The sequence below is a fragment of the Nyctereutes procyonoides genome, unplaced genomic scaffold (assembly GCF_905146905.1).
Source record: "Nyctereutes procyonoides isolate TBG_1078 unplaced genomic scaffold, NYPRO_anot_genome, whole genome shotgun sequence".
Lineage (NCBI taxonomy): Eukaryota > Metazoa > Chordata > Mammalia > Carnivora > Canidae > Nyctereutes > Nyctereutes procyonoides.
In genome coordinates, this window is record NW_026575041.1 from 4,081,856 (window position 1) to 4,102,651 (window position 20,796).

Here is a 20,796-nt window from a genome sequence, read left to right on the forward strand (position 1 = left end):
ACTTTAAAAGCAGACCCCCCCAACTGCAAAGCTGGGTGGGTGTATGTATGTCCATGTTATGTCCCTGCCAGTATGTGTTGCGTGCGAATATGTGCTGCGTGCGAATATGTGCACACATACTCAAGTGCATGTGTGGGGTGGAGATAACTGAGCCCGCTGCCTGCCCCGAGTAGCAGGCCTGCACACCTGAGAAGATGAGCTTCTCCTTCATGATGCTGACATCGCGGCTGGTCCGACGCACTGCAGCACTCAGCATGATCTGCTCAGGATTGTAGCTTCGTATGCCACCTAGGCGCCACCTGCAGAGATGGCCCATGGGCACGGGTCATTTCCCACACTTCCTTGGAGGGGAGCATCCTGCCCAATCCCAGAGCCTGTCTGGATCTGGCCTGAGAGACCAGCAGGACTCTTGTCTGACTACAGATGGGGAAACTGAGGCCCAGACAAGGGCAGAACTTGAGCCTGAATCAGAGTCTACTGACTCTGAACCAGGGCTCTCCTGCCTCCCTCTTGTCCCTGGGATCCTAGATCAGGTCCCTTTGGCCCAGAAGATGGTTTGTTTGGGGTTGGTGAATTCTGTTTTAGGTGCCCACAGTTGTACGCTGACTGAATGGGACAAACTAGGGCAGAGTTTAGCAGGCATGACTCTAACACCCATCTGTGGGGAACACACCAATCTCAGGGAGTCCCAGCTGCTGTATCATCCAGCTCCACCATCAGGGCTAGGCTGGGTGAAGCCAGTGGGGAAGGCCCAAGAGGAAGTGAGAGAGGGTAGAAAGCAAGGAGGAGGCCGTGGGAGGCTTGTCTTCACAGGTTCAGAGGCAGAGGTGTCAGGGTCACTTGGGTGGGCCAGAGGCTGCTCTGCTCCAACAACCCTGGAAGAGTGGCCTATTTCCTCCTGGGAGGCAGGGGCAAGAGCATTAATTGCTCTGATGGCTGAGGCAGGGAATAAAATTAAGCCAGTGGGCAAGAGGTGAGGCTGTAGGGGTGTGCAGGGGCCAGGCAGAGCCAGGAGACTCAGGTTCTGGTGCCCAGCCTGGGGTAGTTTTTGCCATTGCAGTTTCTCTCAACCAGCCCTAGATCTCTAGTTTCTGAACTTAAGACTTTTCTAGTGAACCAGACCAAAAGATTCACTGCCCCCTCTCCCTCCCACCAAGAGAAGCAGGGATCAGCTTGGAAACAAGAACCCAACCTCCCCAGGCACTGAGCCCTGCTGGGTGGTGGGGGGAGCCCAGACTCGATGAGAAATCAGTTGTTTCCAGATGGGGTCAGCACAGCAGAAATGGACAGACAGATGGACAGGCAGGTGGGTGAATGAAAAGAGCAGACAGACAGGGGAAAGCAAGAAGCAGAGGGGAAGGCAGCTTGTGCTCTGGCTGGGCTGGCTGCCCTACATGTCCTTAAGGGCAGCGACAGGGTCTCTTATTTGTCATTGTGTCCCTGACCTCAATGCCTGCTATGTGGCAGGTGTCCGGAGTATTTGTTGAATGTATGAATGAAGGCTAGGGGGCCACAGAGAATGGTGTCCCTTAGGGTTCCCTCATCTGTCAGTCCTCTCCAGACTCCCAGGAAGACAATGTCATGGCCCGGGCTGGACACTGAGCAGGCCTGGCACCTGGGCCACCTCAGCTGCCCCTCAGCACACTGGGGCTCCAAGGGTAAAAGCCTGGCTCCCTGTTTCAGGCCCAGCACAGTGGCAGCATATGGGGGTACCTACTGACTAAGAGGATGAAGGAAGGAGAGATGCATGTCCCTTTGCTGGGCTCTGTCCCTCAGTCAGGGAGCAATGTGTCCTCCTGGAAGCTGGTTGGTGAAGGTATCTAAACCAGGAGGGCCCAAGGCACTGGACCAACATGGGGTCTTGGATCCCCAGGACCTAGGACTCACATTGGAAATTAACATTACACCCAGGAGGAAGGTGTCAGGCTGGGGTCTCTGCAGCCAGGTACATCTAGGACAGGAAGCTCAACCACTGTGGGGTTATTCCAGGGAAAGCAAAGAGGCTATGTGTATAAGAGGGGAGTCAGAAATGGAGAGTGAGAGAGGAGAGACACACATAGAAAGTTAAGGAGCAATTTGAGAGGCAAAGCCCGAGAGGAGACACCAAGAGATTGGAAGGGAGAGACAGAGCTTGGTAGGGTTAGTGCTGGGCAGTGGTGAAGGCCCCTGCGAGCCAGCCTTGGGAGGGGTGGCCAGGCACAGTCCTTCCCCAGAGGAAGCTGCTTTGGTGCTGAGAGAGGCCTGGTCAGCAACCTGCAAGGAAGCGCTGGCTTCCGTCCACAGAAACAGCAAGGAGGACCAGAGGGCAGCAGGGCACACATGGCGAGATGGGGAGAGAAGGGAGGATCGCGGGGCAGAGAAAGGATAGCAGGAGGCATCAGGCGAGGGGAGGAGGTGTCTGGAGGGGGACCCACGAGGGACCCAGGCACAGGCTTGGTGCACAGCAGGTTTTCAGATGGAACTGGAGAAAGGGATGGCAGGGAAGAGGGAGAAAGAGGAACAGGAGAGGAAGACCACACCAGAATTACCTGATCAAGTGATAGCTGTGAGATGCCAGAGTGCAGCAGAGAGGGGAGTGGGGAGAGAGAGGAGGGACATGCGCCGGATCAGAGCAGTGTGTGACAGAGAGAGAACGTCAGTCAGGAATAAAACAGCCAGTCATTGTTTGTGGCTGGATTGGGGGCCCCTGCCTGGCCCTAAACCCTCCCCTGGACCAGCCCCTCCTTCCCCACTGCACCACTGTCCCAGCTGCTGCCCTGACAGGCAGGGGTTCTCCAGCATGGCACACCCAAGTTCTGAGTGTTGGTGACAGCCCAGGCCCTAGGGAACAGGTGAGGACACAGCCAGAGAGGAGCTGAAACCCACCAAAGTCCACACAGCAAGTCATGGCAGAGCTTGGCTCTGGGCTCCCAGCTGGGTGCTTGTTCCAGAAACCACTCAGCTTTGGCTGAGGAGGATGGGCTGAGGGCCACTGGGTGGTCCTCCTTTTACCCTGAAAAGGCTGCCCAGGGCTCAGGAGGAGGTTCGACTGGCTGGGGTGGGGGCTGGGCTTGTGGGGCATGGAAGGAGGTCAGAGCCTACTCACTTCTGGAGCACGAAGATGCCAATGATGAGCATGAAGGAGATCAGGTCCGCGGTGACCCACATGAGACAGTACTCGTCTGGGGGCTGTGGACAGATGGCCCGTGGCCAGTTTTCAGTTATGTCCGGTCCATACCAGAGCTCCAAAGTGAGGGTCTGGGTAGGAGGACCCCATGTTACCCTCAAGGAAGGATGAGGGAGGACCTAGAGGGGGCTTTGGGGTTTGGGGCCTTGAGATTATATTTTGTAGCAGTGAGATCTGAGCACTGTGGGGGTGTGGGCGTGTGCATGTGCAAGTGTAGGATAAAAGAGATCTGTGTGGGCTATGTGGGGGTGCCTGGGTAGCTTTGTTGGTTAAGTGTCTGACTCTTGATTTCAGCTCAGGTTATGATCTCAGGGCTGTGAGATCAGGCACCCCGTTGGGCTCCATGCTGGGCATGAAGCCTGCTTAAGATTCTCTCTCCCTCTTACTCTGCCCCTCCCTCTGTCTTCTCTCTCTCTCTCTCTCTAAAAAAAAAAAAAAGTCTGTGGGGAGGTCAGGGTAAAGGTGGCATATGTTAATAAGCCTGAAAGGTTTGTGTGCTTAAGGGGACTCCAAGCAGAAGGCAAATCAATGAAAGGCAGGCAGCTGAATGTGAAGGTGTAAAGGACTAGCAGGTATGCAGGGGTGTGTGCGGAGAGGCACAGGGCATCTGTGCGGGTCTAAGGTCACATGTGTCTCCTTAGGGTGTGGAGTGCGGGAGCTCCCCCTCCAGGGGCCAGGGAGGGCAAAGCCTCCTGTGCAGCCAGGCCTCCAGGGCCCTTGATCTCAGGGAGACTGTGGAGGAGGGTTGGGGCTGGGCCAGGAGCCCTTCTCGCTGTTGGTCAGCTCCAGTGACCTGAAAATTCGAAGGTGCTCATTGCTGTTGCCACCAGTCAGTGAGTTCCTCCATCTTGTTCTGAGCAGAGCCCTTGGAGGTTTGTGAGGACAGTGGACAGGTGGATGGACACACCTTCCAGAACCTAGATCTGATTCACTGACCCCGACACTGTCTCAGCTATAACAAGACCCTTGGACTAGCTGTTATGTCCTCGGGGAGGTGGCAGTGGGCGCACAGCAGGGAGGTCACAGGCACCCCTAACCCCCTATAGCAGAGCTGGGTCTGGAGCTCAAGCCTGTCAGCAGGTGCTCCATCAACCAGTTGAAAATTGGTTTTATTTGCTTTATTCTCAGACCAGCTTTTCACATTCTCTATCCTTGTCCTGTTGTTACTCTTTTTCCCCCTCCTTTAAAATAAGACATAACCTCCCCAAGCTCAAACCCCAAGTAGTAATTGACTCCCCTAGGACCCTGAAATGATGTTTTTCTCCCCACCCCCCAGCACCATAGTGCAGACCTCAGAGGCCATGAAAATCCTCCTCAGTGTCCTGCTCCCCACCCTTGAGACCTCACCAGAGACTGGAGTGTGGAGCCTGCCCCCCACCCTGTGCCATAGGCTCTCTCTATACATCCCCAGGTATCCTCTCTGCCCCCCCAAAATTTCCCAACTCACCATGATCCAGAGGGGGGAAGGCACCTGGGACAGGACATGGGTGTTGTCAGAGGTGACAGACGGGACCCCCGCGCACCACAGCAAGGAGAAGAGCCACGGTGCATTGACCGTGTAGAGGTTCACACTCAGGTTCCAGGATGCGTAGTCCCTGTGGGGCCGGTGGACAGAGGCTGGTTGGCCCTCGGACCAGGGCCTCCAGGCCCAGTGTGGGAAATCTATAAAGCATGCCCCCCTATATAAACCTGCTGTCCTCACAACTGTCCCCAGAGAAAAGAATCTACTCCCAGAGGACCAAGCTCAGACAACGCCCAGATCTGCCTTATGCTCTCAACCTCTACTCCTTGAACCATGAGCTCCAGTGCGTCTGGCCTCCTCTGTGTGAGCTGGGGTGGGCACCTGAGCTCCTGGCGGGACACCTGAGTGTAGCGCAGGTTCAGCCTCTGGATGTGGCCTCTCCGCAGGCTGGTGGCCGCCTCCTTGGAGCCCGATGTCTGCTGGAAGCCAGGGGCCACCCTCCGCACGAAGGGCCTCTGCCTGTTAGGCAGCCACATGACCTGCAGGCAGGAGCGAGTCAGCCTCAGATTTCTCTTCTGTCAAACCGGGTTATGGCATCTACCCTCCCAGAGCCCCGGGAAGGGTTAAAAGAGATGGGACCCGGCACACAGTGAAGCTTACATGTTCTCTACATCTACATCTACAGGGGCCAGCTCGATCCAGCCAAGGCTGTGGAATTGCTCCGGCAACAACTCAGGGACCTTCCCCTCTAGTCCCTTTGTCACAAGACTGATAACCCAGGTTACTCCAGAGGTTGCCACCGGTCTGGCATGCTGCCATAAAGTGGTTTCAAATCTCTGATCTCCAAGTAGTACACTGCAAGGATGCGGGCAACGCTTCATGAAAGTAAGTGTTCCAGAGAGCCTGCTCCTGCCCTTTGTACATTTCAAAGGGCTTCCTTGTTTCCCTCTTGTCTCCATGATGGCCCTGTCAGGAAGGCATGGGGCAGGCCATCCCCATTCTACAAATGTGGAAGCTGAGGTCTAGACAGGTGGTCTGGGAGTTGATAAGGGAGTCCTGGGTTTCCTGAGGGGTGGGGCCGGGTGGGGCTGCTCTGCAGGGCCTCACCTGGTGCTGGGGGTAGCCAGAGCGCAGCAGGGCCTCCAGCGTGATGTTGAGGAAGCTGCCTCGGTAGGGGTGCTCCCGTGGCGGGTCACGCAGGTTGAGCAGCAGCGTGGCATTGCCCTTGGCCAGCTCCAGGAGCTCTGCTAAGCTGCAGATGGACTGGTTCTGCGCCTCCCTGTGGTCAGAGGGCGACAGGGAGCTGGCCGTCCAGAAGGGATCAGTCTGGTGGAGATAGGGATACAAGAGGCTGCCTCACCGGCTGTTGGGGCCAGTGTCTGCTGGTGTTCGGGTCAGGCAAACTGATGGCTGTGGCCCTGTGGGGAGTCTAGGAAATCCCAACCTTAACTTCTCCACACCACACCCTGTTTCCTGAAAGAATCATTTGCTTGGAACTTCTCCCAGACCCCAGCACATTTTAGTAGCATTTCAGACCAGGAACCAATCTCCCTCTAGAGTTTGACAGAGTTAACAATTTTTATCTGTTAACTATTCTCATCACTGTCAACTTTTTCTGTGGGGAAAACAGAACCAGAACAAGCAGTGATGACCATGATATCTGGGCTGCAGTGATAGGAGGTCACCAACCGGCCTGGTGATGAGTCACTGATGCTAGGGAACTAGGGGTCATCTGAGCTGATGGCTGCCCCATGGGGTCCCTATCTGTGTTTTCCATGTCCAGGACTGGGACAGGTATAGCCAGACCTTCAGGAACCACTGGCCGGCGTTGAGCCTCTGCAGGATGGTCCAGTTCAGCATAGAGGCGGGCTTGCGGGCGAGCTCTGGGAATTCCTCCTCCACGTTGGTGGTTCGCCGCAGGGTGTTGTCATGCATGAGGAAGGGCACACCATCCAGGCTGTGCGAAGGTGGGACCACCAAGTCACTGTCCACCGAGGCCCCTCATCTGCCCACTGATGATCCTCCCCCAACACCCATTCACTCCTTCCCACCCATTTACACCAATGCCCATGGGAGCCAAGCAGGCTTTGCTCCTGTCTGGGCCTCAGGGAGGACAGTGGGCCGGTGGGGGACTCCCTCTGGCTCTCTGTGAGGGTGAGATGGGGGTAAGGATGGCTGAAGATGAAGGGCTGGGCCTATTCTCTTAGCAACCACAGCAGATAGGTGCCACCTCATTTGTTAATGGGGTGACTGAGGCTGTGAGAGGGAAGTACCTAGCTCAGGCCCATTAGTCCAGAGAGTGGTAGAACCTGATTTAGAACCCAGGCCATGTGAGGCCATTATAGGACAGTACAAATGTAGGCCTCTTTGACACATTCCTCTTACGACCAGCCTGGTCTACCCCACTGGGGCTGCCAATAGCCCACATGGTATCTTAGTGTGAAATAGTAAGAGACATGGGAGTCCCCCTTCCTCAAGGCATTTTACCACCATCTGCTAGAAAGTTTGGATAAACACACAATTCTGTGATGTCTACACTGGCAATGATAATGATAGACTGATGGTGATATCTATACTTGGAACCTGACATATGTGGTTTCCTTTTTCACTACACAATCACCTGTGTAGACTATACATGGTAGCCCTGTCTTTTTACCCTTCTCAGAGGTAATCTGTTGTGAGACTTTATGGATTCTTCTCAACCTTTATACTAATAGATACTTTTAAAAAGCTATACTTTGAGAATGTGTAAATCATTTTATGTGGTCTTCTAACTAAAATATAATTGACATCACAGTGGATGTATTACTCTGCAATGTGTTTATTTCACTTACGAGTGTTTGAACTCCATCTTGCTGAGCCATATAGATCTAGTCTCTCCTTCAGCAGGATCTGTGACAGGACCCCAGGTCCTGCCCAGGGTCCTCAACCCCTGCTTGAACCAAGAGCATCTACTCACTTCTCTATTTTATATCCTGGCATTTGGCACAAACAGGGTGTGGGCCCTGCAGTGGATAGTCCGAGTCTCTGCCCTCCCATCTCTGAGGCTCTGGGACCTGAGGTTCCTCCAGCAGAGTCCCGGATGTGAGTGCAGCAGGGATGAGAGGTATAGCAGTCCCCCCAACCTCTACACCTACCTGATGGTGACATCAGCCTGTAACCCATACAGCTTCTGCTCTAGGGCCTTCCGGAAGGACATCAGCGTATGCTCTGGGGCCATCTGGGCAGGAAGGGAGAGCCAACATTTAGCTGATGTAGACCTCCCCGGCCAATGAGAACCTGTGTCAGGAGGCTAGAGTAGGCCTGGTTCTAGTTCCCACTCCTCCAGGCAGTGGTTATGGGACCCTGGGCACCCACGCAGATTCTCTGAGGCTCAGTTTCCTCATCAGTTAGATCATGCCTGCCTCAGAGGTTTTTTTGAGGGGAGGAGGCAGGGGTGGTTAGTGTTGACCTATAGAAATGTGGGGGTGTGAGGGCTTTTATATAGTCCTCTGCCTTGTGGCAGTCTTGGGCTGGGGCTATTTCCTCATGGTTATACCCTGGGTCCAGGGGGAAATCCCAGAGGGAGAGGAGAGGGTACTCAGGATGGCAGAGTTTCCACAGGGTTCCTGGTTTTCTCATCTATACAGACATGACAAGACCACCCCCCAGACTGTTACATGGGTTAAAAGCCCCCAACATATTGCCTGATATGCAGTAAGTGCTTAATAAATGACTACTAATATCATAGCATATACATCAAAAGATCTGGTTCTAGCCCTGGCCCTTCCATTAACTAGCTTTGTGACCACCAGTGCATCTCCTTCCCCATTTTCCCCTTGGGGGTGTATACTCCGTGTTCTCTGGATTCACTGGGTCCTTCCATTTGGGAGAGTGGGAGTTCCAAGTCTCCCTCCCTAGTTGTCTGGTCTGAGGACCCTGTCATACCCCTTGTCACCACTGGGGGTCACTACCACACCAAGGATTGGGCTAGGACTCTGCACAGTGTGGGCTGGAAGAGGAAGGACTCCTGGCAGTGAAAGGATGGGCTGCAAGGTGTTCCTGTGGCTGATTTCATTCCCACCGAGACATGCTCATGCCCATCTTCTCTCCCTCTGGTCTTGCCACTCCCACGTGTAACACATTCCCACAGCAAGGGCCATGGGGCTGAGAAGGAACAATTCTACTTCCCACTCACCTCACCTCTGCACCTTGGTTTCTTTAGCTTAAAATGGGCTAATGTTATCAAGCTCACAGGTAAGATAAGAGACATCCTTTCTTCCTCTTTCCCTGGGACGTGGCTCCCTTCTCTCAGTCTTGTGGGCTGTGTGAGGCCTCACTCAGAGGCAGAATAGGGTCACAGAGGCATTAGAGACAGGCTTGGACTCTGGAGCTCCTGCCCGTCTCGCCTCTACATGGTCCACACAGCCAGGCCTCTCACAAGTGCCAGAGCTCCCTTGTGGGCTGAGGCTGCAGAAGGTGGACTGTGGGTAGATACAAAGGAGCATGGCAGGGGCTACAAAGACTACCCTGAAATTCAGTGATACCATGGAACTCTCTCTCAAGCACTGAAAAATAAAAATAAAAATAAAAAATGCTCACGGAGTCTTCAAGTGCCCCCTGGGGGTGGAAAGTGGTACTGCCTCTGTTCAGAATCACATTCCAGGTGCTTCTGGAGAAGGAACCCCTGGTCCAGAGGAGGGAGAGGGCCTGCCCCAGAAAGCAGAAATGTCCACCTATTCCTTTCTGTGCACTAGGCCCATAACCAGGCACTTCACACGTGCTAAGGCCTGCTTCGCATGGGCCAGCGGGGCAGACGCTCTGGTTATCTAGGACAAGGGAACCGGCAGAGCAGATAGGGATCAGTCCAGGCTCCCACAGCTGACAAAAGGCCGAGGAAGAAGGCTCTGAAGCCATCCTCTCAAGCAGAAGGCCTACTGTTTGAGAGGTCACAGGGCTCCGACTTTGACTTCTTCCTCTTTCCAGGTGAACCCCGTGAACACCACTACCTTCCCTTTAGCCGTGGGCTCTGAGCTGCACCTGTCCCTTCAGTGCCAACCCCCCCCCCCCCCCCCGCAGCCCTGAATGTGTTTCTGCTGCCTCTGGCAACCCAGGGACCTGCTGTCCTCCCCACACCTGGCACCTCTCTCACCTCACCCAGCTCTGCTGGGTCTGGCCCCAGCCTGAAGCCCTCCTGCATCTTCCCTCAGGATAAAAGTTAAATCTTTTTAGTAAGATACTTTCAGGGCTCTTCAGGATTCAGTCCATCTAAGATCACTGCTATTACTACGTTACACTTACATTCCTTTCCCCACAAGTTCCTCTCTACAAAGAGATGGTTCTTGGCCTTTCTTCCCCAGAATGGTAGCCCCACTCTGCTCCTTTAGGACCCTCAGGGGGCACTCACCATGGGGGCTCCGCGGTGGCCAATGAGGGCAGGCTTGGGGCCCAGGTCCTTTTTCTCCATGATGCAGGGAGAGGAGATGGTGAGAGGGGCCAGGTAGAAGGCAAACACCACGGCAAAGAAGATACAGAGAATGGCCATCTGGGAGGCTGCAGACACCGACTGTGAGTGAGGCTGCCTGGGGAGCTATTTGGCTCCCACAAGGCCCACCCATGAACCCTGGGCAGGTTGGAGGTGAGGGGGGTGGGCAGAAAAATCCACCTGTCAGGACCCAGATACCGAGGTGACCCTGCTCCACAGGCAGCCCCCATTCTTGCTGGGATGGCGAGCTTGACTTCTAACACACACAGACAGGCAGAGGAGGGAACACTCGGGGCTGACCAAGGTTGCAGCCCTTGGTGGAACTTGTCCACTCTGAACCAGAACCCCCGCACTGAGAGTGACACCTTATCCCCAGGCTCCCTAGGTGATGTTCATGTGAGGGCAGGGCAAGCTGGTTTTGGTACTCAGAAGGCAGTCATACTTACAGGACCGTTCCGCACGGGCGAACTGTCCGGCCACGATCCAGGAGAGCGCAGTGATGGCAGCTAGGGCCCCCACATGCAGGAATGGTGCCGTGCCCTGGTGTGTGGGAAGGGGCAAGAGGGACCGTTGGCTCCCAGCTATGCCCAGCCTCTATCTGTGGATCAGGCAACTCTATCTCCATTTTTCAGTGGAGGAAACTCTGGGTGCAGAAACCCTGAGCCATAGCCTCCTCCCCGCTCTGACTTGCTGTGTGGCCTAGGCCACTCCCTGCCTCCTCTGGGCCTTTGGAGAGACATAAGTGATAAAAAGGGACTGCCTTGTTTGGAAGGTCCCAAGGAAGGAGCTGCCCACAACCCCCCTCACCATCCCCCACCGTCCCCCCTCACTGCCCCTACTACCCCCTCACCACCCTCACCATCCCCACTGTCCCCCCTCACTGCCCCTACTATCCCCCTCACCACCCCTCATCATCCCCCACCGTCTCCCCTTACTGCCCCCCACTACCTCCTCACCATCCCCCACCATCCCCCCTCACTGCCCCCCACTACCCCCTCACCACCCCTCACCGTCTCCCCTCACTGCCCCCCACTACCCCCTCACCACCCCTCACCATCCCTCACTATCCTCCCTCACTACCCATTACCCCCTAACTACCCCCCACCATCCCCCACCATCTCTTACCGCCCCCCCCCCACTCACCTGCAGGGAGATCAGCAGCACCTCCCACTCGTCCTTCCACAGCTGGGCCACGGCTGACATGGCCACCACTGTGGACACCAGGATGACCACCAGCCCCATCTGGAAGGGGAAGTATCCCCCAACAGAGGGTCAGAGCCAGTGTGCCTGGACAGCCTGAGCATCCCCAGTGTGTGTGTGTGGGGGGGGGGCAGGCAGTGGGAGAGCCTGAGAGGTCACAGAGAGGAATGGAGAGTGCAAGAGAGACCCACAGAGCAGGGAGGCACGACTGTAAGGGAGCCATAAGTGACAGAGGCAGGAGAAGGCAGGGGGACCTCAAGAGAATATGGAAGGGAGGCTGGAGAGGAGAGAAGATGGGAGGCAGCTGGCGGGGAGGTGAGGCACAACCCAGGGTTCAGCCCCACTGAGGGTATGAGAAGACACTCGGCCAGTGGGACCTCTCCCGGCCCCAGCCTGTCACGTCCAAGGCCTCTCCTGGCACTGCCAGCACCCCTTGTGGTGAAGGGTGACTTGTCCAGACCATGGGGGCAGGAGGCTGAGAAGCCGGGTTCCCTGCAAGAGCTGATACCCCCTGGGGGGTATCAAGCAGACGTGAGGCAGGGTTCTGCCCCCAACCCCCTGCCCGGCGCCACCGCCAAGGCTTGCTCCCAGCCCTGGCCTCTGAGCTTCCAGCTTCTGTGTTGGTGGGGGCTGCCCTCTGAGCTGCCTCCCGGAGAAGGTGAGGAGCATAACCCTGAGGGAAGACGAGACAACCTCCACAGGTCAGTGAGCTCTGCGGACAGATGGGATCTGAAACATCTCCTGCAATGCAAGATGCTTCCCCAAACCAAGTGAAGCCTCGTTTCTGACTACTCGGCCCCCAGCCCCCCCTCAGTCCAGCCACTTTCCCCTCACTGCCAAGCCTGGCAACTTAAAGCTCAGGTCACACCTCTACCTCCAACCCCCCACCCCCATAATCAGCCCGTAGCGCCACCATGGCCTGCCCTGCTGCTGCTGCAAGCTCTCCCCACTGCCCCCCACCCCTTCCTGCAGTGCCTTTTCTGGAGGCAGCAGCCTTCTGAGAGCCCTCCACTAACAGAAGGAGCTTGGATGGTAAGGGCAGAGACAGTGGTTGATCCATCTTTGTTCCCTGCCAGGCAGGGAAGATTCATTCCTGCCTGGGATTAAGTTTTCCTTTGGAGGTTTGTCATTCCAGCCCATCAGCCCAGAAACAAATGTTCCAATAAGAAACAGTAATAAGGCTGAGATGAGTAGGGGCCTTTATGGGCTGTAACATACTGGCCCGGGGGACGCGGGTAAGGGAGAGACAGGTACACAGAGGGCCCGTGTGCCGGGGCCAGGGGAGGGATGTCCTGTTTTCCTCATGTTTTTTCTTGTCATGTCCCAGGTGAGGTCATTATCACCTTGGGTTTACACATGGGGAAACTAGTGGGCATAAGGGTTTGCTTGCCCTGTAGCTTTGAGGGGGCAGATCCAGAAACAAACTCCATCCTGCCTGTCTCAGGGGTCGTGCTCTTTCTGGGCTTTCATGCTGCAGTGGGGGGGGGGGGAGGCCAAGGAGTGTGCTCACTGTCCCTGAGAATCCCCCTCAACACCCAGGCTCCCTGCCCCCCTGCTGCCCCTTCCAGGCAGGTCCTGGGCGCTGCCAATGTCTCTGAAGGGTTGTTTCCACAGTCTTCCTACATTTAACTGATAGTGAAAAGACTGATTTCCCATAATCCTAATGCAATTAAAATTTTTATTCTCTGAGTTTTGCAGTTGCTGTCCTGGCAACCATTATGCTCAGCAGCATTACTGCAGTTTTCAGTGTCTGTGAGATCCACATCCCCCCCAATGTCTCCTTAAGCCATGATAACTGCACCGATTTCCAACAACGTGACCATTGTCCCTTGAATCTGACTGGAAAGGATAAAGCCCACCCAGAAGGCCAGTGATGGCTCACTATCCTGCTCTGAAAGTGGTCCTTGGTTTCCTGTGCAGGTGGGGTTGTGGTTTGAGAGGACAGCGGGAGGGACGGAGGACACAGGCAAAATATCCGTGCAGTGAGCCTGGCCTGCATGCTGGTGCCTGAGAGGAGTGGGAAGCCAGCCTTGCAAAAGTGCAGCAGGTGGCTGGAATCTGGGTTCTGTGATCCAAATGGCAGATGTCTGGCCAAGGTTCAGGGCTGCACCAGTCCCATTCTTCAGTTAAATTTCAGCTTTGTGGCCTAATTTGAGGGGCTAGCCCCTCGAAGCAGGTCTCCTGATCTATGCAATGGGAAGAGCAACTGCCCCCTGAAAGGGGTTTGGGGATAAGGTGGAGAAAGCAAGTGTTGTGCTCATAAGCACAGGGGTTGGCAACAAAATAGTAAATGCAAATGCTTACTAAATGTTAGTGGTATAATTTGAACAAGTGGGCATAATACCAAATGAACAAGATTTTTATTTTATTTTTATTTTTTTAAGATTTTATTTATTCATTCATGAAACAGAGAGAGAGAGAGAGAGGCGCAGACACAGGCAGAGGGAAAAGCAGGCTCCGTGCAGGAGCCTGACGTGGGACTCGATCCCGGGTCTTCAACACCACGCCCCAGGCTGAAGGCGGCGCTAAACCGCTGAGCCACCTGGGCTGCCCGAACAAGATTTTTACAAGGAGTAAACGAAATACTGTGTGGAAAGCGTCTGACACACACAGTAGGCCCCCAGGACATGATGGCCACGGCTACTGTGATGAGCATCACCTAGCAGGAGTGTGCCTTCCCGAGCTGCAGCTGGAGGAAGAGAGGCCAGATGGCAGGAAGAACTGGGGAGCCTGGGCTGATTGTTTGGAGGGCAGTCTGAATTCATAGGGAGCGCTGATGCAGGGAATGTGATAGGATGGCCTCCAGAGGCATTGCTGGGGCCTGGGCTGAGGGCAGAAGCACAGGCCCTGCCCCAGCACACAGTAACTGATGGGTGTGACTGTGCCCAGTCCTCCTCCCTGGGCTGCAGCTTGGGTCACTGACAGACACCTCCTCTAGGCAGGCCCTGGGCTGGGCGCTGCTGCCACTGTGGCAGAGGCCTCAGACAAGGCCACAGATTGGGGCAGTGGAATGTGATCAGTGCCAGGATGAGGAACAGCCTGGGGAGGTAGGAGCTGTGATCAAAGCCCCTCATGGCAGTGATGTCTGAGCTGATTCTGGAGTGCTGTGTGGGGCAGGAAGGGGGGCATCTCAGGGAAAGGATCTCCTGTTTACTGGAAAGTCCCAAGTACACTTCAACCTTCTCATCCTCTGGGCCCCTGCCTGGACTTGTCTCCTGTTTCTGGGAAACAAGCTTTGAGAGGACTGGGGAGGAAGGGGAAGGTCCCCAAGTGGACACCCAGATCTGCTCACAGTACCCTGCCTGCCCCAAATGGCTCCTGTTCTGGACCATACTAGGCCAGGGAACCAGACCTAATCAGGACCCCGGGAACCAGAGACTCTCAAAATAAAGATAATGATTAAAACATAAAACTGTAGTACGTAAAGCAGTACAATACTGGGCATGAGACCGGAGAGATAAGTGGAAGTAAATAAAAACCTCAGAAATAGATCCTTTTTTTTTTTTTTTTTTTTTTAGTAGGCTCCCATGCCCAAGGTGGAGCCAAATGTGGGGCCTGAACACATAACCCTGAGATTAAGACCTGAGCTGGGATCAGGAGTCAGGTGCTTAACTGACTAAGCCATGCAGGTGCCCCCAGATACAAAATATCTATGTATATTTTAAAAATTAGTCTAATATAAAAGTGTCATCTCAAATTAGAGGGAATGAATGGATTACTGAACAGAGAGTCGAGTCAGGACCTAGGAAGCCATCTAAAAAAGAAGAAAAATCACACGATACCCTCAAATAACTTCCAGAAAGATAAAATAAGTAAATGTTAAAAAAAAAAAAGTAGAAACCTACAGTTACCAAGTGATACCAACATAGAAATTTTTTATAACCTTGGAGTGGGAAAGACTTTTCTAAGGCTGACACAAAACCCAGGAGACATAAAAGAGATGACACATTCACATCCTGAAGAATAAAAAAGTTCCTATGGCAAAAATACAAGCCCAGTTGAAAGATGAATTGGGAAGAATTATTTGCAGTTCAGTGGTCAAAGGGCTGATTTTCTGAATCCATAAAGCACTCCTACAAACTAGTAAGCAAAAAGCAAATCCCACCGCAAAAAGGGGCAAAAGAGATGAAGAGCCAGTTTACAGAAAAGGAAACTAAGTGACATGACTTCTAGCATGTGGAAAATGCTGAATCTAAGTCATCGAGAGAGAAATGTACAGTAAACTACTGGCAGCATCCTCCTCACCCATCAGACTGGCCGAAGTCAAGAAATCTGGGAATGCTTTATGGCAAGGGTGTTTTCTAAGCCCAGACTGCGGGGCATGTGTCGCTGGCCCTAGGCCAGAAGGCCGAGTGGCAAGAACTAGTGAGAGTGCACACTCTTGACCACACACTTCCCCGCCCAGCTCACTGCCACACTGTGTGGGCGAGGAAGTGAGAACTCTGGGATCCGGGGCAGGCGCATCAGCCTGGAATGAGGGACGGGGTGGGGGGGTACAGGAGCCAGGAGTGGACACCCGTGGGGCACTCTCCACACAAGGAGCTCTGGTTTTGCCAAGGTACAGAAGATACTTTTTTAAATATTTTTTTTTTTTATTGGGCACCTGGGTGGCTCAGTGGTTGAGTGTCTGCCTTTGGCTCAGGTTGTGATCCCGGGGTCCTGTGATTGAGTCCTGCATTGGGCTCCTTGCAGGAACCCTCTTCTCTCTCTGCCTGTGTCTCTGCTTCTCTCTGTGTCTCTCATGAATAAATAAATAAAATCTTTTTTAAAAAATGATCAACAAGATAAAAAAAAAGATTTTTAAGAATTTATTTGAGAGAGCAAGCTAGCAAAAGAGAGCAGGGGCAGGGAGGAGAGGAAAAAGCAGATTCCCTGTGAGCACCAAGCCCTACTTGGGGCTCCGTCCTGTACCCTGAGATCATGACCTGAACTGAAGGCAGACACTTAATCTAACCTACTGAGCCAGCCAGGTGCCCCCCAAGGTGCAGAAGACAGGGAGAAGGCTAGTACTTGTAGTCAAGGGAGGAGGAGAAAGGAAATGTATTTGCCTATTTGCACGTACTTAGAGTACCTCTAGAAAGATAGCAGGGAGATTCACACTGCATAACTTTTTCGTACCTTTTAAATTTTGAACTGTGTCAGTGTATTAGATGGTCAAAAATTGGTTTAAAACAAAAAAGGATAGGATTCTTTAGAATCTTAGGATCAAGTGATAGAATCTTTGAAGCAAAAGAGTAGAATCTCCAGTCCCTGCTTGAATCTTCCGACCCCCAGGTACTCCCTCCATCCTGGTGCAGCAGGGCCAGCTGTGGATCAGCTCGGCCTGCAAAGCCCCTCCTCATGCTGAGATCTCATGGGAGGGCATGGAGGGGAGAGGAAGGCAGGACTGGCACCCCAGGAGCTGGCCCTGGGGCACATGAAGGCATCTGATCCTCCCAGACCTAGGGGACGACTCCCTGTACTGATCTGCTACCCAGGCTGGCTTCATGCCTCTGGAGGCCTCTCCACGAGGATCAAGGAAGTGTGACCTGACCTGCTGAGAACCAGGCATGAGCCAGAAGAGGTAACCACAGTGGGTGCCAGCCCCACCTGGGGTGCCAGCTGATGCAGTTCTTTCAAGTGTCAGCTGCCCAGCCGGGAGAAGGAAGTGCCCCATGAGGGGACCTTCAGAAGCCCAGAGGAGACTTCAAGATAGTGTGACAAGCAGGAGGAAGGGGGAAGGCTGCTGGCTGGCCTTCACTCCTCTCAGACTCAAGTTACCAGGATCTGACTCCCCCATGCCTGACTTCAGAGGCCCCCTGGATGCATGCCCCCTGGCACCTGCCACTCCACACAGCCTAGCTTCTTGCCCTGTCCTCCTCCTGGTTCCTGTTCCATGTCCGCCTTCTAGCAGGAAGTGAGCCCCTCCCCTTGTCACTCTGCACCCCTCTCATGGGCTCACAGTTACTTCTGGACATATCTTCCCCTTCCTAAAAAGCATGCTCACTCTGAGCCACGCTCTGGTAAAAAGAGACACCTAGGCTCCCTCTGCGCCCCACATGCTCCGGGGAAGGAGGGGCTCTCATGGTCGGCTTTGTGCCACACCCCATGCCAGCTGAGGCCTCAGGAAAGGCAGGCATCGGCCACATGCATTCACGTGTGCAATGAGTGGCCTGAGCACTAAGCCTTGGAATGTATGAAGCCTCCCCACTTTGGGCCCCACCCTGAGTGGGGCACGGGGGACACAGAGATGGGCAAAGCCAATCTGGCCTGCAAGGAGCTCCCAGACTGGGGAGGGTCGGTGTGGGGGGGCCAGGTGGAAGTGGACAACACAGATGCTAAGGACCGGCAGGGGAGCTGGTCAGGGCCAGGGGAGACTGAGCAGCGTGTGGGTGGGGGACGCAAATGAAGAAAGGAGTCCAAAGGAGAGAGAGAGGGAGGGCAGGAGCAAAGAGGTAGAGTCAAGAAGAAGCAGCCACACCAGGAGGGCCCAGGCTGTCTCATGCAGCAGAAGTGGAGGTGACTGTCCCATGCCAGCATTTGGGAGGCATGAGCAGGGCCCAAGTCATGCAGGGCCTTAGTGGGGGAGGTGGGATCACCCTGGGAGCAAGGGGAGTGGTGGGAAGGGTTCTGAGTTAGGAATAACATCACCATGTGAGTTTAACCATATTGAAGAATGAAGACGGTGGGAGCTGGGGCTGTGACCTGTGCTGGCCAATTGGCAGCTACAGAGCCAGGATCCAAATAAGTGGGAGACCCTGAGCAAGTTTCTTAAACTCATGGTACCTCAGTCTTTCCAGCTGCAAGATGGGATGATAAGTCCCTCCATCATAGGGTTACCATGAGGGTTAAATGAGTTAACATCAGCCAACCAACCTATGAGAACAATGCCAGCTACAGAGTGAGTACTCTGGTAGCTGTCTGAACGACTGTAAGGGCAATCCAGAGGGGAGATGGCCTCCTTCCAAGGAGGAAGGATGGCATGTCCAAGCTCTTCCTCTGCTGCCACAGCCTGCAGCCCCCCTTCCTTCTCCCAGCCCCCATGGAGGTTGCCCTTACCTTGTGCAGCCAATGGAGGTTCATCTGCTGCCCCACAGCGATGTGACATAGTGCTAGGACCTGAGGATGGGGCCCACAGGGTAGCAGTCAGGTACCATGTGGGACCCGAAGGTTTTTGCTGGTTCCCACACGCCCTTCGGCAGTCAATAAACTGGAGTGGGACAGGCAGTGGGAATGCTCAGCCCAGCCCAAGCCTGGCCACCTCCCAGGTTATTCTAGGCCCCTAGGCTCCTCCTCCCCTACAATTTTTCCCTCAAGAGGTCACTGGACCCTGCTGCACTTGGGCTGCCTGGTAAAGGTTTTAGGAGTTTGAGGCCCCAGGGTTCTGAAGCAGACTTGAGCCTCATCCCCAGAAAGCCCCCAGCCCAGCATGGGAATTGACCTGAGTCTGAGGGAATAGAGAATTGGGAGAAGTTTCTGGAAGAGACAGTCTGCAGTGGGCCCTAACAGAAAGAAGGTTCTCACTGGGTCAGGAGGAAGACGTTCCAGGATGGGGCAAAAGCAAGATGACCTCCGACCCCAGAGGTGCAGCAGGCTAAGGGGCCCTGGGAAAAAGCCAGCTTCCCCCTTTAGACCAGGGTAACCCTCCATTGGCCCGTGCAAGCCGCCTCCCTCCCCCTGGGAGCAGGGCTGCCTGCCCTCTGGGACAGCCCCACGTACCAGGAGGCCTGCGATGTAGGTGAAGGCGGCAGCTGTGGTCATGAGGATGGGCACGGACCAGTCACTCCAGTAGCCCATGCGGTTGTAGAGGTACCTGCCAGGAGGAGAAGAGGTCAGACCTGCACCAGGGAACCAGGAGGCTCCCCTGGCCCAGCAGGCTGTCAGCGCTCACAGCCAGCCTCAGTGACCAGGCCTTGGACCCCTCAGTAATGATATCACAGTCTCCGTGCTCACCGGTCAGGCCTGTCCAGGGCTCACAATGGACCCCGGGGCAGGCCAAGAAGCATAAAGAAGAAAACAACAGTTCTCCATATTTCTGCAGCCCAGAAGTAACCATTAGCAAGACTTTGCATACTTTTCTTCCAGTGGGTTTCCCATGGTTATATATTTATAAAATAGCAAAGCCAGGACCTTGCCATGTCCAGTACATGCTCAGCTTGGGTTTCGGAGGGAGGTGCAGAGGGTTCAGATCCCCTTTCTCTGCCTCTTACTGGCCTGCAGAGGTGACAGGCTTCCTTGATTCTAAGATGCCATTGACTGTGACATTCATCTTAATTTCGATGCTAAAATGTGAAAGTCTGGGGGCCTTAGGATTGATAAATTAGAATCCCGGACTTCTTTGAACCTTAGCTTCTTCATCTGTAGGCTGGAGAGAACAAAGTGTCCTTCACGGGGCTTCCAGAGCACGAAAGGAGGCAAGGCACGTGGTAGTAGTCAGTTCTCTTCTCATTATTAACACAAGAATTTACTGATGTCAGTAAAAATCCCAAGGAAATGTGATTTTTGAAAAGCCATGTGTCTGCTGAATTAATGTGCCATATGTAGCCAACTTTCTACTAATGAAAACAGATTGCAATGATTCACTCTTATAAATGAACACAAAAAAGAAAATTTTGCATATAGCTCTATTATTTTCTTAGGCTCCTACAAATAGAATCATAGGTCAAAGGGAATGAACTTTTTAAGGCTCCTGAGAGCTACTGCTGAGCTGCTCTCCAGAAAGACTGAGCCACCTGCATCCTCCCTGGACAGCTGGGGACACTGAAGCTCAGAGAAGACAGCAGTTCACCCAGAGTAGTCAGAGAATGTGAGCCGGCCCCAGGTGCTTTCCAGCCTGCTGCCACCTTTGGCCTGGGCAAGGGGCTGGGAGGAGACACCAGGAGGACACTCTGGGGCACCTGCCCTTCCCTGACCCTCATCCTCAGTTGCAGGTGAAAATCTGCTGCTTAGAAGACCACTGAGTGCATCCTTCTCACCATACAGCTGGAGAAACTGAGGCCCAAAGAAGGGCAGGACCTGCTCCTTGGGAATGACTCCTGAGAGCTGTTTGGTGACACTTGTCTCTCACTTTTGGCAGGGAGCCCTCCTGGAGAGCAGCGCCCACACAGCCCCCTCCCTGGCTCTCTGCATCCAGCCCTGACCACCTGCCTCTTGCTCATGTCCTCTCACTTGTGTGAACCATCCCCAGACGCTCTTGAGACCAGGAGGGCCGGGCCCGGGTCTCCTGAATCCCAGCACCAACTCCAACAAACTGAGAGGACAGGCTGAGGGAGCTACGGGTCTTGAGGCCATCGCTAAGTCCCAGGCAGGCCTTCCCCCTGCAGCCTCCCCAACAGGGCAGGCACCTGTGCTCTGCTTGAGCTGCCCAGTGACAGGGCGCTCACTCTAGACAGAGGGAGGTAGTTCTGTGGACAGTGTGATCCAGTCAGCCACGCTCAGGTCCCTGCCTGCCTCTTGCTGTGTGACTTTGGAAAGTTTACGTAACCTCTCTGAGCTTCAGTCTCCTCAGACGGTCCTCAAACTATT

At 54.3% G+C, this 20,796-nt stretch overlaps 1 protein-coding gene across 5 annotated transcripts in view; it reads right to left on the reverse strand.

The window, feature by feature from the left end:
• The window catches only part of GDPD5 (glycerophosphodiester phosphodiesterase domain containing 5), an 83,606-nt gene that overhangs the window by 3,344 nt on the left and 59,466 nt on the right, over positions 1-20,796 (reverse strand). For 4 of the 5 annotated variants that reach the window (XM_055320663.1, XM_055320665.1, XM_055320664.1 and 1 more), the window contains 12 exons: positions 18,991-19,084; positions 18,331-18,390; positions 11,236-11,334; positions 10,539-10,632; positions 10,015-10,160; positions 7,766-7,848; positions 6,435-6,585; positions 5,736-5,954; positions 5,010-5,167; positions 4,614-4,761; positions 3,086-3,168; positions 187-299 (listed from right to left, as the gene is read on the reverse strand). In XM_055320663.1, coding sequence (XP_055176638.1) covers positions 187-299; positions 3,086-3,168; positions 4,614-4,761; positions 5,010-5,167; positions 5,736-5,954; positions 6,435-6,585; positions 7,766-7,848; positions 10,015-10,160; positions 10,539-10,632; positions 11,236-11,334; positions 18,331-18,390; positions 18,991-19,084 — 1,448 coding nt within the window. The remainder of the gene's footprint in view (positions 1-186; positions 300-3,085; positions 3,169-4,613; positions 4,762-5,009; positions 5,168-5,735; positions 5,955-6,434; positions 6,586-7,765; positions 7,849-10,014; positions 10,161-10,538; positions 10,633-11,235; positions 11,335-18,330; positions 18,391-18,990; positions 19,085-20,796) is intronic. The other variant, XM_055320666.1, reaches the window with a different exon arrangement.